Source organism: Geotrypetes seraphini, chromosome 6, assembly GCF_902459505.1.
Source record: "Geotrypetes seraphini chromosome 6, aGeoSer1.1, whole genome shotgun sequence".
In the NCBI taxonomy this organism is placed as follows: Eukaryota; Metazoa; Chordata; class Amphibia; order Gymnophiona; family Dermophiidae; genus Geotrypetes; species Geotrypetes seraphini.
The window spans coordinates 41,968,688-41,987,935 of NC_047089.1; the positions used below are offsets into that span (position 1 = coordinate 41,968,688).

General features: G+C 42.7%; 1 protein-coding gene across 1 annotated transcript in view; it reads right to left on the reverse strand.

Moving 5' to 3' along the window:
* Nucleotides 1-19,248, reverse strand: part of CRYL1 (crystallin lambda 1) — a 132,240-nt gene that overhangs the window by 34,520 nt on the left and 78,472 nt on the right. Inside the window, exon 4 of the mRNA XM_033950422.1 lies at nt 4,335-4,496. Coding sequence (XP_033806313.1) covers nt 4,335-4,496 — 162 coding nt within the window. The remainder of the gene's footprint in view (nt 1-4,334; nt 4,497-19,248) is intronic.

Genomic DNA, 19,248 nt, shown 5'->3' on the forward strand with positions numbered 1-19,248 from the left:
GCAGAAATCCGTGCAGAACTTACACACTAAATGGTGAGACCTTAGCTAGGACTAAGGCAGAACGTGATTTAGGAGTGATCATTAGCGATGACATGAAAACTGCCTATCAAGTGGAAAAGGCTTCATCCAGGGCAAGACAAATGATAGGTTGTATCCATAGAGGTTTTGTCAGCAGGAAGCCCGAAGTCATAATGCTATTGTACAGATCCACGGTGAGATCTCATCTGGAATATTGTGTACAATTCTGGAGACCACATTACCAGAAAGATGTGCTGAGAATTGAGTTGGTTCAACGAATGGCCACCAGGATGGTCTCGGGGCTCAAGGATCTCCCTTATGAAGAAAGGCTAAATAAATTGCAGCTGTACTCACTTGAGGAACGAAGAGAGAGAGGAGACATGATTGAGGCGTTTAAATATATCACGGGCCGTATCGAGGTGGAAGATGATATCTTCTTTCTTAAAGGACCCTCAGCCACAAGAGGGCATCCGCTGAAAATCAAGGGAGGGAAATTTCTTCACCGAAAGTATTTCGTCACCGAAAGGGTGGTTGATCGTTGGAATGAACTTCCACTGCAGGTGATTGAGGCCAGCAGTGTGCCAGATTTTAAGAGTAAATGGGATATACATGTGGGATCTCTACGGGGGTAAAGTCAGGGGGGTGGGTCATTAGAGTGGGCAGACTTGATGGGCTTTAGCCCTTTTCTGCTGTCATTTTCTATGTTTCTATGTTTCTACACCTGAACTTACTATTTCATTTTAGTTCAGGCTTAATGTAGCTTACCTCTTCATCGGTTGGCCTCCACCATCCATATATATTTTATAAACTTATTAATTCTTTTATATATACATTATTTTTAGTCTTAAATAGTAGAAAAACTATAACTTATCTTTGATGCAACAACAGTATAAACGCAGGAAAAAATGGAGATCTCTCAGCTCCTATTGTCCCCTGCAGCCCAGAAGAGGAGCATGGTCTGTGTCCCATATATGGTCTGTGTCCCATATATGGTGATTCAGTGTAGCATGAGCTGGGGTGGGCATCAATGAGCAGTCCATTAATTTGGAACAAGAGGATGTTACTGGCCAGACTTTATGGTAGATATCATGCAAAAATGGGATGGTTGGATAAGCTGGAGTGAGCTTGGATGGCAACTTCAGCATTTGGAATAGAGAATGACACGGTGGTTGTTACCTGCGGCTAGCCGTGGGTAACCCGCCAAAACGGTGACCAAAAAATAAGTCACCGCGAGATTTGGGACAAGGCCATTCACCGCCCCGTGGAGCGGTGAATGGTTAGCATGCGCGGTGAACGAGCGTTCGATCCGGCAGCCCCCTCTCTCCCGCTGACTGTCCGGCCATGCATCTCCCTCCCTCCCTCCCTCCTTTCCCTTACCTTCTCTTGTTGAAACTGGTGATTTCTATAAGGCTATGTGCTGTATTATAGCCGGAGCCTTGAAGTTGCATCGTGTTGCCTGCTGGAAAAGTCTCCTCTGACGCAACTTCCTGTTTCCGGTTGCATCAGAGGAGACTTTTCTAGCAGGCAACCTGACGCGACTTCAAGGCTCCGGCTGTAATACAGCGCATAGCCTTATACAAATTGCCAGTATCGCCACAAGAGAAGGTAAGGGAAAGGGAGGGAGGGATGGAAATGCACGGCTGGCCAGCGGGAGGGAGCTGCTGGATCGCATGAAGGGTGCTGGGGGTGGGGGGATGGAGAGGAGAAGATGCTGAAATCTTGGATGGGGTGGTGAAAGGGACAGCGTTCACTTCGCTCTTCCAACCAGAATCTTCTTTCAGTACCTTCCCTAAAAATCATCGGTACAAGAAGGGCCGACATTTTTTCGGTGACTGGTCCCCTATGGTGGAACGCCCTTCCCCAATACATTCGTAACGAAAAAGATATTTTAATATTTAAAAAACTTTTAAAATCTTATTTATTCAGAGATGCTTTTAATGTTTAAAGTATAATAAATTTAATATTGCTGAGGTTATTACTCCCCTTACCTATTGTTATTTCCTTATTCTACCCCAAACAAAAATTGTAACTTTTATCTTTTCCTTCCCACTGTATGTTTGTTCAAGTTAAATGTTCTTTTGTTAAAATGTCTACCCCTTTTCACTTGATATATTTTTTTTTGTTATGTACATCGCTTAGTGATTATAATAGGCGATCAATCAAATTGTGTTAATAAACTTGATAAACTTGATGGGGATGGGGCGGGGAAGGGGATGGCAGAGATGGGGATGGGGCGGTGAAGGGGACGGAGGGGATGGGGCAGTGAAGAGGATGGTGGTCCAGGGACAGGGCAGTGACAGGGACAGAATTTTTCCCTGTGTCATTCTCTAATTTGGAACCTAGGACAATACCAGACTTTACAGTCTATGGCCCAGAAATGTCAAAGAAGAGACAAGTTAATTTAATCATGTATTTTTAATGGGTATAATTTATGGACAGTTCAGGTCTTTATTTGCCATCATTTACTAAGTTACTATGTAGGAAAGGTCCATATAGGCAGAAACCATCTGTATTAGGGGCACCTCAGAAAGATCCTCCATGGGAGCCATGGAGAGCCAAGCAGCCAAGCCGACACATGGTCAGCATCTGTGACAGCAAAGTCCATCAAAATATCCTCCTGTTGCTGACTCTCCATGGACATGCTGGGATCTGAAAAACCCTTTGCAGTTGAAATGTCCTGATCCTTGGCCTCCAAGATGCACGACAGCTCCCACACCATAAGCAGCGCTTCACTGCCTCAGTCACCATCACAAGAACAGGGCGCCGGAGTACTCACCTGCTGAGACATCCGTACACCGCTCCCAGAATCACACTGCTTGTGTCGAGTCTCTCGTTCCAGCAGCTGCTGCCAATAACTCAAACACTGTACTCTGTAAGTTTGCTATGGTTTATGTTTTAAAGGAAACAGGAGATTACAGACAGCAAATAAGAGAAAATAGAAGAGGAGAGAGAGCTGGCATCACCAAGTTTGCACCCAAGCCACCAGCTACTCAACTCCTAGCTCAGCTGGCCCACAAAGAAGCCCAGGAGCCCAGCAGACAAGCATCCAAGAAAACAGCACAGAGCTTCTACCAAACTGCTGGAGACAGAAATTACTGGGTGAGAGCAGATGCACAGCAGCTTTAATGGCAGAGATGTGCCATATTCTTTATCTCCACCTGCTGGTAGATGGACACAATTCACTGGACTGATCCTTGAGACATAATGGGAAAGATGTTGGACACCCCTGCTATAGAAGGGGAGATGAGATATTGGACAACTGGGGGGGGGGGCTAGGAGTAAGAGAATATGAGATGCTGGATATGGGCACAGACATCCTCAGGGGTGTAGTTTGGGCAGAGCAGAGGTAAAGTTGAGATATACATGTGTATATTATAAAATGCATGTACACATGTGAAGGCCACACACACATTTTCAGAGCAGGTATAAATTTGTGTGTGGTATTTGCATGCTAATGAGGCTAGATATGGAAGCCTAGCTTATAAAGGCACATAACCAATTATGCTGCCTGTATAAAACAAATATAGGCATCTTTCTGGACTTCTCATATAAGCATTCTGTCATAAATTAACTCTCTATTAGGGTAATAATTAATAGTCTACAAATGCTGATGACATAGAAGGTAAGAAACCAGAAGAACTCGAGGACCAGAAGAACAGAGACTGTAGAAATACATTTCAAAGCTATCCCCCCCCCCCCCCTTTTACAAAACCGTAGCATGTTTTTTTGTGCCGGTCGCAGTGGTAACAGCTCTGACACTCATAGAATTCCTAGGAGCGTCAGAGCTGTTACCGCTACAGCCAGCGCTAAAAACCGCACTACGTTTTTGTAAAAAGGGGGGTTATAAGAGGTAGTAAGCTACTTAATTGTTCATGCTTCATGTCCATAATCTCTTACATTTACAGTATACAGTATAATGAAGGAGGAAAGATTACATTTGAAAGTGTGCGCAGTCTAGAAGTGAACAAGCTATGGTCCGTAATACTGTGAATATTTAATTAAGCATAATCTTTTCTACCTTCAGATTCCTGAATCAACTGGAATATTAATCTCTTGAAATATTTCTGCTAATCTGTTGCCCCATATCATTCCAGAAGAAAGCTTAAACTTGCTTTGATATACCTGGCAAATTAAGGTGTTTATGCAAGACCGTATTACAAAAGACATTGGTCTCATGAATAAACATTACTCTTAAAGCAGTTTTCTTTCAGCTTCTACATATCAATATGTTTTCAAATCAGTCAATACATTATTACTATTAAGATCAAATATAAAACTTATCAAATAAATAGTTCCCAAGTCTTTGGAATGCTTACAGGATGGGCCACAATGCATTGCTTCACATGCTTAAGTCCAGTGAACAACTTGGTAGGTGAAAGGCAGGATGTGGAGCTACCAATTACAGCTTTTTCACTGGCCAGAAGATCCAACTGAGCAAATAGCTTCTTTTTTAATTCCAGGTTTTCCGGAGTACATTCCTGAAAAAGTTAGTAACCACAAAGAATTAATTTCCGAAAGAATCAGGCAATCATTCTTTATAAACATCTTTCCTTTTTTATGTTGTCATAAAATCAATCCATAATATACATCACCACCATTAAAAAGATAGATTAATATAGTTGTATGCAGGGGCATAGCCAGCCCTATGATTTTGGGAGGACACAGAGGTGGACTGATGGGGCAATGTATTCCCTCCCAAGTGCATGAAAAATAATAACCTTGCTGGAGGGAATGCCGAAGTTCCATCAGCCAAAGAAATTGCTGCTGAGTTGCTTCTCTCCTCCTCATATTGCTGCAAATAAAAACCCCTAGTGGTGGTGTGATGCAATTACATTACAATTTATTACAATTAAGTGTATGAGATGCTACAATCACACTATGTTTCAATAGGTTTCTCCTTCAAGTCACACCAACACAGAGGTTAAACATTTAAATATTTGTTGCAACTTAAAAAAAACTCCAATAACAATTGAGGGTGAAAGAAAACTAAATAGGTATGTCCAATAATTGTTGTAATCGGATGTTGTTTAAACAAGGTAAATTAAATTTAAGAACATAAGAATTGCCACTGCTGAGTCAGACCAGTGGTCCTTCATGCCCAGCAGTCCGCTCACGAGGCGACCCTCTGGTCTAAGACCAGCACCCTAACTGAGACTAGCCCTACCAGCGGACATTCTTGTTCAGCAGAAACTTGTCTAACTTTGTCTTGAATCCTTGGAGAGTGTTTTCCCCTATAACAGCCTCTGGAAGAGCGTTCCAGCTTTCCACCACTCTCTGGGTGAAGAAGAACTTCCTTACGTTTGTACGGAATATATCCCCCTTCAACTTCAGAGAGTGCCCTCTTGTTCTCCCTACCTTGGAGAGGGTGAACAACCTGTCCTTATCTACTAATTCTATCCCCTTCATTACCTTGAATGTTTCGATCATGTCCCCTCTCAATCTCCTCTGTTCAAGGGAGAAGAGGCCCAGTTTCTCTAATCTTTCATTGTACGGCAGCTCCTCCAGCCCCTTAACCATCTTAGTCGCTTTTCTCTGGACCCTTTCGTGTCCTTCTTCATGTATGGCGACCAGTGCTGGATGCAGTACTCCAGGTGAGGGAGTACCATGGCCCAGTACAGCGGCATGATAACCTTCTCTGATCTGTTCGTGATCCCCTTCTTTATCATTCCTAGCATTCTGTTTGCCCTTTTTGCTGCCGCTGCACATTGTGTGGACGGCTTCATCGACTTGTCGATCAGAACTCCCAAGTCCCTTTCCTGGGAGGTCTCTCCAAATACCGCCCCGGACATCCTGCATTCGTGCATGAGATTTTTGTTACTGACATGCATCACTTTACACTTATCCACGTTGAACTTCATCTGCCATGTCGATGCCCATTCCTCGAGCTTGATTATGTCATGTTGCAGATCTTCGCAATCCCCCTGCGTCTTTACTACTCTGAATAACTTCGTATCATCTGCAAATTTAATCACCTCGCTCGTCGTACCTAATTTACCATTCACATATGATCAAATTTACATTGATAATACCATTATAGTTAGTGATAATATTCAAATCTCATACAAACATGACATGGCTTTCAACTTAAAACCAACTTTGTTCTAGGATACCTAAAACCACAGGTAAGTATTTGACTAGGTGACTCTTAAAACCAGAGTTTCTCAGTCCCAAAGTTCAATAAAATACAAAAAATGTATATATGTGTGCACACTAAAATAAAGTATTTTTAAAAAAAAACCTCTTTTCACTGGTATCGCCACTTTCTTGCATTGGATACCGCTGAGTTGTTGTCCTGCCACCTGTCTGAACCATCAGCAACTCCGAAGATCCAGATGGGTACTACCCCATCTGTAAACAAATGAAAGAAAGCAAAATCCTAACTTCCCTAGATGAATTCAGACTAAAGTCAGTGTCTTCTTAGGCTAAAGCCAAGTATTTCTAACTACAATACATGTGCAAAATTACAGATAATTCTTTTATACCTAAGCTGACCCTCCTAGGAAAACCCCCCAAAATGCGGATGATTTAAGGTTTCTAACATTATATGTGAGGGGGCTCAATGTAGCACCTAAAATATATTTTTTGTTTAGAGAATTGGCCCGTTTGAAGGCTCACATCATCTTCATCCATGAAACTAATTTTTTTGCCCTGCCATGAACATTTATTGCGGCTTGCCCAGTTTCCAGAAATTTATCTGCCCTATAATAAGAGGAATAAGAAAACTAGAGGAGTAGGTATTATCATCATGAGGGGGTACAAGCAGAGTGCAAACGGGTGATACGAGATGTGGATGATAGATATATAATTTTGGTGATACAGATTGGAGGCTGTTGGTTTATGCTGGTTAATATTTATGCTCCCAATGAAAATCAAAGGAATTTCTTTCAGAAGTTAGAAGGGCGCCTTCAGGGTTGTGTAAAAGGGATCTTGGTGTTAGGAGGGGATTTTAATATGACACCTGTTACGTCACTGGGAGCTGGGTGATTAGTGAAGGGAACATCCCACAGAACAGGATTATACTTATTTTTCTCCTGTGTATGCCTCTTCCTCCAGGATTGATTTATGGCTGGGAGAGGAGTCATTGATGTCTCGCATGCAATCTTGCTAGATCATTCCCCGGTGTTATTAAGATTGCAAGGGATCTGTGAACCACGCCACAGGCCTCATTGGAGATTTAATGATGCATTACTTTTAGAATCCTCAAATGTGGAAGTTATGGCTAAAACTATACAGGGATATCTGGAGTTTAATGACGTTGGGGATATTAAACCGGGGCTGCTCTGGGAGGCACTGAAATCAGTAGTGAGGGGTAAAATCATTGCTTTACCTGCACAAGTATATCGTGTGAAGTTACAGGAAGAAAGAAGGGCCTGGGAGGCTTTACAGGAGTTGGAGGAGAGGGAACGGTAGTGGGTTTTGGGTCCTAGAGAATGGGAAAGGCAGCATGACCTCTGGTTACAACTCCATTGCTTGCAGTTAGCAGATGTGGCTACAGTGCTGCAGAATATGAAACAGGAATATTTTGAGTTTGGAAATAAACCTAGTCACCTTTTGGCCCATAAACTTAAAAAACAAACATTCTGCAACTTTATTTCTTGCCTTAAAATGACTGATGGAAAAACTCTAACCTCTACAAATGAAATATGACATAGTTTTCAGGAATACTTTCGGGAACTTTACCAACAAGATGAGCTGGTGAAATACTTGGCTCAGGTTTTGTTGCAATCGATTTCAAAGGGAAAGCCCTTCAATTATCCCTGCCAATAACCCTGAAAGAGGTAGAGAAGGCGATTGCTGCTCTGGAGGAGTGTGTGGCGAAGTGGTTGAAGCTACAGCCTCAGCACCCTGGGGTTGTGGGTTCAAACCCCACACTGCTCCTTGTGACCCTGGGTAAGTCACTTAATCCTCCAAAGCCCCAGGTACGTTAGATAGATTGTGAGCCCACCGGGACAGATAGGGAAAATGCTTGAGTACCTGATTGTAAAAACCACTTAGATAACCTTGATAGGCGGTATATAAAATCCGAATAAAACTTGAAACTCCTCTCTGGTACTTCGCCTGGGTTAGATGGCTATACTAGCAATTTTTATAAAAGCTGTAAGGGATTGTGGGTTCCTTTATTAGTAAGGATTTTCAATGCTTTGGAGGAGGAAACCATATTGCCCCAGACATGGCGTTTGGCAGCGGTGACCTTATTGCCTAAGCCAGGTAAAAATGTTGCTGTTTGTGAATCTTATAGACCAATTTCACTCTTGAATACTGATTTATATAATCTTCAGAAAAATCTTGGCCCAAAGGATGTAACGAGTTCTACCGAAGCTTTACCTGTCAGCGTCAGACTTGTGACAATATCAAAGCAGCAGTGAATTTGATCTGGCATGCACATCAACAGAAGACTAAACTAAACTAAACTAAATCTTGGGTTTATATACCGCATCATCTCCACAAGTGGAGCTCGACACGGTTTACATGGTTTGGGAAAGAAAGGAACTCATGCAGGAATTATATAAGTAAGTAAGAAGAGAAGTTAGGTGTAAGAGTACCAGGGAGGGGACGGGGTTACATTTTGGAGAAGAGCCAGGTCTTCAGATGCTTACGGAATAGTAGAAGGGAGCTCAAGTTGCGGAGAGGGGAAGAGAGACTATTCCAGAGCTGAGCGATTCTGAAGGGGAGGGAGGACCCAAGTTTACCAACGAGGGAGATGCCTTTTAAAGAGGGGTAGGATAATTTTAGTTTTTGCGTGGATCTAGTGGAAATTGGATTTGAAGAATTCCAGGATAGAGGAATAAGAGGAGGAAGGATGCCGTGGAGGATCTTGAAGGTTAGGTAGGCACATTTAAAGTGGACCCTGGAGATAACAGGAAGCTAGTGGAGCTTGGACAGGAGCGGTGAGACATGGTCAAATTTACTTTTTGAGAAGATAAGCTTAGCCGCGGTGTTCTGGATTAGTTGGAGTCTATGGAGGCTTTTCTTTGTTAAGCTTAGATAAATGGAATTGCAATAATCCAATCTGGAGAGGATGATGGATTGTACGAGGATGGCAAAGTGTTTTTGGTGGAAGCAGGACCTCACTTTCCTCAGCATGTGAAGGCTGCAAAAGCATTTTTTTATCAGGGAGTTGAGGTGGTCATTGAAGGATAGTGAGGAGTCTATGGTGATGCCCAGAACTTTGCTAGAGAACTCCAACTGTAGAGAGGAGCCTGTGGACAATGGGATGGAGGTGGGTAGTTGGTCAAGTTTAGGGCCGAGCCAAAGTAGTTTGGTTTTGGACTCATTCAGCTTCATTTGTACAGTGAGAGCCCAGGATTGAAGGTTGGTTATGCATGAGGAGATGTTTGCTGCGAGATTGGTGAGGTTCGCGTCGGTCTCGAGGAGGACAAGGATATCGTCGGCGTAAGTGTAAAGTATTTCTAGGGGGGATAGGTGGAGGAGATTCAGGGAGGACATATAAATGTTGAAGAGGATAGGAGATAGGGGGGAACCTTGTGGGACTCCACATGTCGGTTTCCATGGGGAGGAAGAGGTGCCATTCTTGGTAACGGTGTAAGAGCGAGAACGTAAGAAGTTCGAGAACCAGTCAAGGACTGTGGAGCTAATGCCTATCTCGGAGAGTTGGAAGATTAGAATGTCATGATGGACAACGTCAAAGGCTGCAGAGAGGTCGAATTGAAGGAGAACGGCAAATTTTTTGTGAGAATGAAGTTGTTGAATCTTTGAGCTTAGGGAGGCCAGGAGGGATTCAGTACTGAAGTTGGGTCTGAAGCCGTATTGATAGGGTAGGAGAATAGAGCATCTTTCCAGGTAGGATGAGAGTTGGGAGGAGACGATGGACTCAAGCAGTTTGGTTAGGAGAGGAATGTTTGCTATTGGGCGATAATTGGATGGAATGGAGGGATCTAGGTCAGCTTTTTTCAGTAGGGGGGTCAATGCAATGTGTCCCATTTCTGGGGAGAAGAGGCCCGATAATAGGGCCGAATTTATGAGTTTGGTGAGAGATTAGATGGCCTGTGCGGGTATTTTCTCAAATAGATAGGATGGGAATGGGTCCAAGGTGCAGTTACAGGATTTCAGTTTCAGGCGGAGCTTGAGGACCTGCGATTCAGATACTTGCTCAAAGGCAGTCCAGGATCTGTTGACTGGGACAGGGGTGGAGACATTTAGAGTAGGATTGGGGGTGGCGGACACCAGAGAGTTGTAGGAGACTGCGGGAGGGAAGGAGCTTCTTAAGGAGGTGACCTTTCCATTGAAGAAGTTTGCTAGTAGATCGGCTGATGGGGAGGAGGGAAGTATAGAAGGGTTGTTGTTAGGAGTTAAGGAGCGCCAGATATTGAACAGCATACTATTCTGGTTGTTTGATCTGGAGATCTTGTCACCATAGAAGTTTTTCCTAGCTTTTTTGAGTATATTGTTGTAGAACTTAATGTTGACTCTCCAGGTTTGTTTGTCTGTGGGGGATTTAGATTTTTTCCAGATGCGTTCCAGGGATCGACATTTTTGCTTTAGTACCCTGTGGTATGGGAGGTACCAGGGGGCCTTACGGGAGTAGGAGATGGTTTTGGTGGAAAGCGGGGCGAGAGAGTGGCAGGTGGATTCTGAGAGAGTAATCCAGTTGTGCCAGTTAGTTACTAAATCTGTAGGCTTAGGTTTGGATGAGAGATTGTCGAGAAATTTGGACCAGAACTGATCACTTGAAATTTTCTTGCGGAAAGTAATGGACTTAGAGGTATGGGGTGAGGTTCCAAGGTGTGACATAAAAATGGGGAGACAGAAGGCTCCTAAGAAGTGGTCGGACCAGGGAACGTGGTCCCAACGGGTGTCATCGGTTGAAGTTTTGTAAGCCGTAAGATCGAGGAAGCTGATGAGGTCTAGTGTGTGGCCTTTTTCATGGGTTGGAGAGGAGGCAGGGGGGGAGAAGCCAAGAGAGGTGAGGAAGTTATTGAATTCAGATGCATCTTTGCTGGTGGTGTTGTCAAGGTGGAGATTGATATCTCCGATGATCAGTAGTCTTTGGAACTTAAGGAACGCGTTAGATATGGTCTCGAAGACAAGTTCGGAGGAATTGCTCCAGGGGGTGGGCGGGCGATATAGTAATAAGATACCCAGTGGGTGTAGATGGAGCTCATCATTGACTGAGGCTAACATGTATTCAAGTGAGCGGTGGCTGCCTTTTTTGAGAAGCTGAACATCAAAGAAAGATTTGTAGAGGAGTGCCAGGCCGCCTCCTTTTCGGTTTAATCTAGGAGAAAAGAGGCCTTGGTAGCCTTGGGGGCATAGCTCGTTTTGTGTAAATAGATCGTCTTTAGCGATCCAGGACTCCGTGATGCAGAGGAATCCAGGATCAGAATCTGCGGGAAGGTCTTTCAAAATTTGGGTCTTGTTGCATACGGATCTGGCGTTGCAGTAAAGTGTCGGGACTGGGGTTAGAGAGTCAGGGGCGTGGTTGGGAAGGTTGGCGGAGGGCACAGGCTTTAAAGAGGCGAGATTGGCTTTGCGGGGTTTTTGTTTGTAGAAGTGACTTCTGGTGCGCATCAGCGTGGGGATTTTGAGGCCGGGGCAGATATTAGTGACATTTGGGGAGTCTAGTAGATTTGGGGAGGGAGGTTTCAAGCAGAGGGTGATCTTAAGAGAAGAGCAGAGAAGGAGAAAAAGGAGCCAGAAGGGAGGCTTCATGGTGAAACTTGGGGAGCCTTTTAAGCTGGGAGGCAGGGCTTGTTTGGATCATGTGTGAACAGTTTGCTAAGCAGGGGAGAGGCTTAGCGTCAATTGGGGAGAAGTCTGGGTACTAGTTTAATGACTAGGAGGTAGATTGAACAGAAGGACAGCACGGAATCAAGTAGAGGCAATAAAACAGGAGCAGGGTGTGAAAGAGTGTCAGGTTTTGTTTTTTTTTAACACTAAAGACGCCTTCTTTAGTGCTTTCTTTAGATGCTGAGAAAGCATTTGATAGAGTTAGCTGGAAATTTTTATTTGGGGATTCTCGCAAAAATGGGGTTTGGCAGTCAATTTCTGCAATGTACCCTTATCTATGTTTAAAATTAATGGACACTTGATGGAACCTGTTGAATTGCAGAGGGATGGCTACTGCCTCCTGACAATGGAGGCACCCCTGTACCAGGTGCCACTCCCTCTAACCATTGCCTCTCCCCTTCCCCCTTCCCCTTCCCCCCAAAAAAGGCAGGAGGGATACTCACTCCCTCCTGCCACCAGATGTTCCCCCGTACCTCCCTACCAACCCCCCAGTACCTTTGTGTGCAGGAGGGAGACTCAGTCCCTCTAGCTCTGAGGCCCACCGATCCAAAATGGTGGGTCATCCCCTCCTTGATGCATCATGTGATGCATGGGGAGGAGCCTAATGCCCTGATAGGCTCAGATGCCTAAGGCCACACCCCTTGGGAGGGGCCTTAGGTGTCTGAGCCAATCAGGGTCTTAGGCTCCTCACCATGCGCTATAGAAATAAGTAGTAGTAGTAGAGATCCTAACTATATCTAGAAAGCTTCCTAGTTAGTGAACTGAATATTGCCACTGACCATATAACTTCCTGCTCCACCTTAGCTTTTCCCTGGATGCCTGAGATAGTCTGTCTTATCAATGGGTCTTATCAGATAGGAACCTCTTACCTGGATAAATCCCACTATATTTTGAACCCATCTTCTTTCCTGACAGGTACATTAGATGAATATAGTCACATGTATAGGTCAAGAACCACATGGCGAGCATGCTGTCCATAACGTGGCAGCTACTACTAATACTACTACTATTAATTATTTCTTTAGCGCTACCAGACGCATGTAACGTTGCACAGTCACAAAGAAGAAGAAAACAGTCCCCGCTCGAAAGAGCTTACAATCGAAACAGCCAAGACAGATAAACAGGATGTCATGGGTACAATTAAGGAGAATGGTTAATCAGCTGGCTCAGTTGGAGGGATTAAGGATTGAAGGCTATATAAAAAAGGTGGGTTTTTAGTCTGCTTTTAAACACGGGAAGGGAAGGGGATTGATGGACAAACTTGGGTAATTTATTCCAGGCATAGGGAGCTGCCCCAGCTTTGTTAGTTTGGCTAAGAACTTTTCAGCGGCCCCTCGTATGTTAAATACTGTACTTTACTAACAAGAATATCAAAAACAATCTTACTATGCTAATGAAATCCTTTAGAATTTTTCTAAGAAAAGAAATAACAAGGAAATCAATCCTGGAAAACAAGCTGTCATTTAAGAGTTGTAAACCCATTGTATTTAAGTCATCTTATCAGACAGCTGCAATGAGATAACAGCTACAATGGAAAAGTAGATCCTTTAAAGACTTGGTAAAGTTTAAACAGCTTATTTTAGTTAAGCTGCTGACTAGTAAAGGATTTTATTTACTGTATAAAGTCATTAAAGGGCATCAGTGAATGGCCTTATTGTGAGAGTAAAGCCGCTTCTCCCCCAAAATGCCTTGTACCTTCCTTCACATTGTAAGATAATCAGAGGTAAGAAGGCCAAATCGTAGGAAACTCAAACCTCCAATGATTTTTTATACTTGCTGAATGGCACATTTGCAGTCTCTTTAATAGTAGTACAATTGTACTCTCCTGGCCCAGTCCTATAAAATATTTGTCCTTGTCAAGCATAGCTTGATTTTCTCAGTCAGGGGATACTCGCTCTCTCTGGGACAGAGAAGAAAAGAAAAGTCTTAGAACAAGCTGTAAATCAAGAACTTTTGCAGGTGGACTTTGGTTTTTAGACAAAACAGCAACTATTCTGTACACCCTGAGAAAAAAAATATCGTACAATAGGTAACTGAAACACCGTAATCAGTCTATCAAGCGCTGAGATGTTCTCTGAAGGTGAGAGGTTAATGAGGAAGCAGACAGAGTTATTCACTTTTCAAGCAATACTGTGTATAGCTGTGCCCATTATTTTGGTGAGAATCACATTTTTTCAGCTGGCCTGCCACATGATGCTCTAATAATCAATCCAATATGTTACCTGACTTTACAACTTATGCATTTATCACAAATTCTATTAGCAAATCTCTATGAAGCATTAATTTAAATAACTTTCCCACATCTCCTTTTTACATGTCCTAATATTCAAATTTACTGGTCGGACATATGGACAAGAATTTTCTCTATAATTCACTTGGCCAACAACCTACCTATGTCATATAAATCCATCATATTGTGTTCTTCAAACCTTGATATTTCTATACTACAGCCATTTAAAAGTATTTTTGACATTATGATAGCTTTAGCTACTCCAAACTCAACTTCCATGAATGGTAGAATTATCTATGTACCATCAGAAAATATGAAGAAATAATAGCATTTAGACAAAATAACTTCTCCAGCTTTACTAGGACTTGGGCTCCTCTTGATGCTTTCTGTAAGACTTTAAAAGTCTGACTCCTATATCTCTGATTTATGAGCTTACAGCTTAATAATGTATTGATATTATTTTTTTGATTTTATAATTTTATTGTATACTTCTTGAAAACTTTCAATAAAATGTTGTTACTAAATCACTAAAAAAAATTTTAATAACATATTTTTTCATAATTTTATCCTACTTCTAATTATACTGATCATTGTTTACCTGGATAGGATATACTGTACACAGCTGCTTTGTGGTCTATCCCATCCAGTGAACTGCTTTTTGCTAGATACCAAGAGCCTGATTCTCTAAAGGATGCTGATCTTGGCGGCCGCCTAAGAAGCAGCCACCGATTGCATATCAATCATGCATCAGCATTCTTTAGAGCAGTGGTACCGAACCCTTTCCTGGAGGACCACCAGCCAGTCAGGTTTTTGGAATAGCCTTAATGAATATGCATGAGAGAGATATGCATATAATGGGAGGTAACAGGCATGCAAATCTGACCCATGCATATTCATGACAGGTATCCTGAAACTTGACTGTCTGGTGGTCCTCCAGGACAGGGTTGGGAACCACTGCTTTAGAGAACTGAGTCTTTTTTTTTTTTTTCTAACAGACGCCTTATATGCAGGCCAGCATTTTACAGGCCTACATTTAAGGCGTCTGTCTCATAGCTATGGAGACGCATAGAAACGCTTACGGATGCTCACAGCCACTTCTGATGGAAACCATGCCCACGTCAGCCTTGGATGTTCCTATGCATCTCTGTAGGTGTGAAACAGATTCCTATAATATAAGCGTTGTTCGCTGCATCCATTTTTTTAAAAAACATGCGTCCTGATTGGCTGGTGGCATGATGGTTGGATGCCTACCACCACTTACAATCGGGACGCCGTTTGTAGAATCAAGTTTCAAGTTTATTTAAAAGTTTGATTTGATCGCAATATCAAAATCCAATGCGATTTACAAATAAAATCAGAGTAAAATCAGGGCAAAAACAACTAAGAATAAAACCACACAAATTAATAAAGGTAAGACACTACAGGACACAAGAGGAGGATAGGTTTAAATACAATTCTTAAACAAATAAAATGAACATAAGTGTTGAGACAATAGGATGGGAAAGAGTTACCCATTTCATTTTCATTTAGAAATTTTTGTACGCTATAGAATGTTTGAGTTATATAGAATTCGAGCATCTCAGTTGAAAGCGTCCTTAAACAGCCAGTTTTTCAGGAGACCTTTGAACTTACTAAGTGATTTTTCTTCCCTTAAATAAATTGGAAGCAAGTTCCAGGTTTGAGGTGCCGTAACAGAGAAGATTGTGGCTAATATATAACTACCCTATCTTTAAATTTTTAGAACTCATTAAGGGAAAAAGTTATCAACATGGGCTACTGTTAAAACATGTTATTTCACTGTTAAGTCCAGTTATTAGTAACTAGGTCTCATTGCATATAATGGGATCTGTGCTAAAATAGCACAAAGTAGTGGTAAAATAACCCAACTTAATAGTAGTCCACGTTGATAACTACAAGGTCTATTTTCAAAGCACTTAGATTTACAAAATTACATACGAGTAATAACCCATGGAACTTTGTAAATCTAAGGGATTCATAATTGAAACAGAAATACATCTAGAAACCCACCCAAATCGGCACTTGGATGACCTAAAAGACAGGTTGTCCAAGTGCTGATAATCGAAACAGGTTTTTAGACATATCCAGAGACTTTTTAGGCATCTGAACCCTGCTGTGCACCCAGAGCAGAAAGGGGCATTTTTGAAGGAGTGATGAGGACAGGATGTGGACCAACCTAGACTTAGTCGTACTGCAGGGATAATCAAAAGTTTTACAAGGCTGCCTGGACGGAACTTATATGTTGTGACTTAGGTGATCTAAAAACAAGTCTAAGTGCCCAAAAGGTATCCAAAGTGACCAAATAACCATTGCAGACATAAAGTACAGACCCCTACACACTCCCCCAGTGATCACTGACACCCCCCTCCCACCACACACACACACAAATTGGAATAAAAACATACATATCTGCCTCCAGAACATCAGCACCTGACATAGGAAAGCTTAGTAGAGCTGCACAGAGGTGGCTTAAGTAGTCTGGGGGGTGGGCTAGTGAATCATAGAGAAGAGGACCCAGGCCCATAAGCCACTCTAACCATTCATGGTGGAAAATGTGAGTCTGCCAAAACCACCCCAAAACCTACTGTATTGCCATATAAGTGCCACCTGCAGCCATGAGGGCTATTGGGGTTGTAGACAGGTGGGTATAGTAGGTTTTGGGGGGTGTATGGGGGAGCTCACCATGACCTGCAAGGGAGTTGTGATGAGATGTTTATGTGGCACCCTTTTTGTGAAGTTCACAGCAGTGCCCTACTACTCTGTTGCCATGTCTGGATGGCCAGTCCATCACTTTGCTGCGATCCCCTGCAACCTTTCTCGGCAGGATGGATGCCAAGTCCCTCCTGCCGGACACCCCAAACCCCCCTGCAAGCATCGCCAGCAGGAGGGATGCCCAGTCCCTCTTGCTGGACACCCCAGCTCCCCCCCCCCAAGGTAGGCCACTTGATCCCCACCCCCTAGCCCAACCAGAACCCCCCTGTCTAGCCCACAGAAACCCCCCTACCTTTTGTAGTTGGCTGGGCGGAGGGATCCTTCTAGCCTCCAGCAGGCAGGCCCGCCATCACCAAAATGGCCTTCCCCTTCCCGGTGCATCGGGGGATGCACTGTGGAGGGGCCTAAGGCCCTGATTGGTCCAGATGCCTAAGGCCCCTCCCATAGGAGGGGCCTTAGGCACCTGGGCTAACCAGAATCGTAGGCCTGACTCCCAGTGCATTCTGGGATCCGCTGGGAATGGCCTAAGATTCCAATTGGCCAGATCTCTTAGGGGATGTTCGTATCTCATCTGACACCCATGGCTTTGTCAACTTTCAGTTTTTCATGTTGTTTACAAATACTTTCTTCCAAGAATGGTGTGGTATCTATGCCATTCCTGCATATATCTTTATCAACATCTGTGAGCTTCTCCAGGTTTATCTTCCATGAGCATCAGCATTTCTGATTTTTTCTTGTCATTTTCCACACATCAGTCCTCAGTACTTTTGAATCGTATAAAGCCATCTTTGCCTTCCCCTCTCCCCAATATACCTGAAAAAAAATCTTGTCATTTTGTTTTACATCTTTAGTCATGCTTTTTGTGTCATTAGCATATAACTTTCTCTGTGTAATTTCAGCTGCAGAGACATATATAAATATAAACCTTTATGTGGAGAAGTTGCCACTGAAAACAAAAAAAAACTCTGTGGAGTGACGATGTTCCTGAATGGACTTTATTTGAAAGTGTCAAAGTTCCAAAGGTACACTGAAATCATCCATATAAAATAATACCATCCACCTAAAAATAAATCATCCACATAACAGCCTTAAACGACCTAGTCCGCTAGGGATACAGAACTCAACATGGTCCGCGTTTCGACAAAAAGTCTTCTTCAGGGGTCCCTGGAGGTCCTATAAAGGTGAGTACGTGGGAAACAATTGTGTGGTGAGCCGGAAGTGAGACACTGCTTACATTTCAAATGAAAGCAGTGTCTCACTTCTGGCTCACCACACGTACTCACCTTTATAGGACCCCCAGGGACCCCTGAAGAAGACTTTTTGTCGAAACGCGGACCGTGTTTGGTCCTGTATCCCTAGCGGACTAGGTCCTTTAAGGCTCTTATGTGGATGATTTATTTTTATGTGGATGGAATTATTTCATGTGGATGATTTCAATGTACCTTTGGAACTTTGACACTTTCAAATAAAGTCCATATAGGAACATTGTCACTCCACAGAGTTTTTTTTTTGTTTTTTCTGGATTTTCTTCTTTGTGGATATTTTGGGGTCAATTCCTTTTGTTTTTTGAGAAGTTGCCACTGATCATTCATCCCCTGATATTTTAAGGATCACCTCGCTGACCCATATTTGAGCTTAAACAAGTTGTTAATTCCTGTATTATTTTTTAAAAAACGGATAATGTTTCTCTTTGTGAATGAAGTGTAGATTCTGTCCTCTGTTATTGTAAGCCCCATATTTGAGCTTGAACAACGTGTAACAACCATATCTTATTTAAAAAAAAAAAAAAAAAGGGTAATCTTGCACTTTGTAAATGAGTAGTTTCTGTTTCCATAAAAATTGGATTATGAGCATCTGAAGACACACCTGTGCATGGGTATTATTACAGCATGCTAAATGCTTATGGCTGGAAAATGCATTTATGAAGGAACACACCTTTGTTCAACTTTTAATTGTGAATTTAAATGAATTTATCCACAAGATGTTTTGCCTTCTAGCAACTCCCTTAATATATCTTTTAATTGGAAGAGCAGCACGCCAAAAAAACCCAACTAAAATATAAAAACAACTTTTTGTCTCCTATTTCAGACAAAGACCTATTTGCTGGGGTGACTCGAATTCCTACTCCTCTCTCTGCTGCCACCAACATGCTTTCTTGCCTGGTCTTTCTTTCACCACATGAGAATTCATTACAAAGAAGCTAGCTTGCTCCTAGGTTTAGCCTGCCTCTTGCAAATTAGCTGGCTTCCAACCCCCCTGCATGTTTTCTAGTTCTTCTCACAACTCTTCTTCCTTCCTGGGTGTGGTTCTCCACAGGCAGCAAAGAACCTAGCTAGCTGTATGATAACTACACCTCCCATAAGGCTTTTTTTCAAGAGTTCAAAGAATTATTTTATTGGAAAAAAACTGGTTGAATAGACCAGACATGGTCCTCGAGAGCCGGAATCCAATCAGGATTTCCCCAATGAATATGCATGAGATCTATTTGCATGCACTGCTTTCAATGCATATTCATTGGGGGA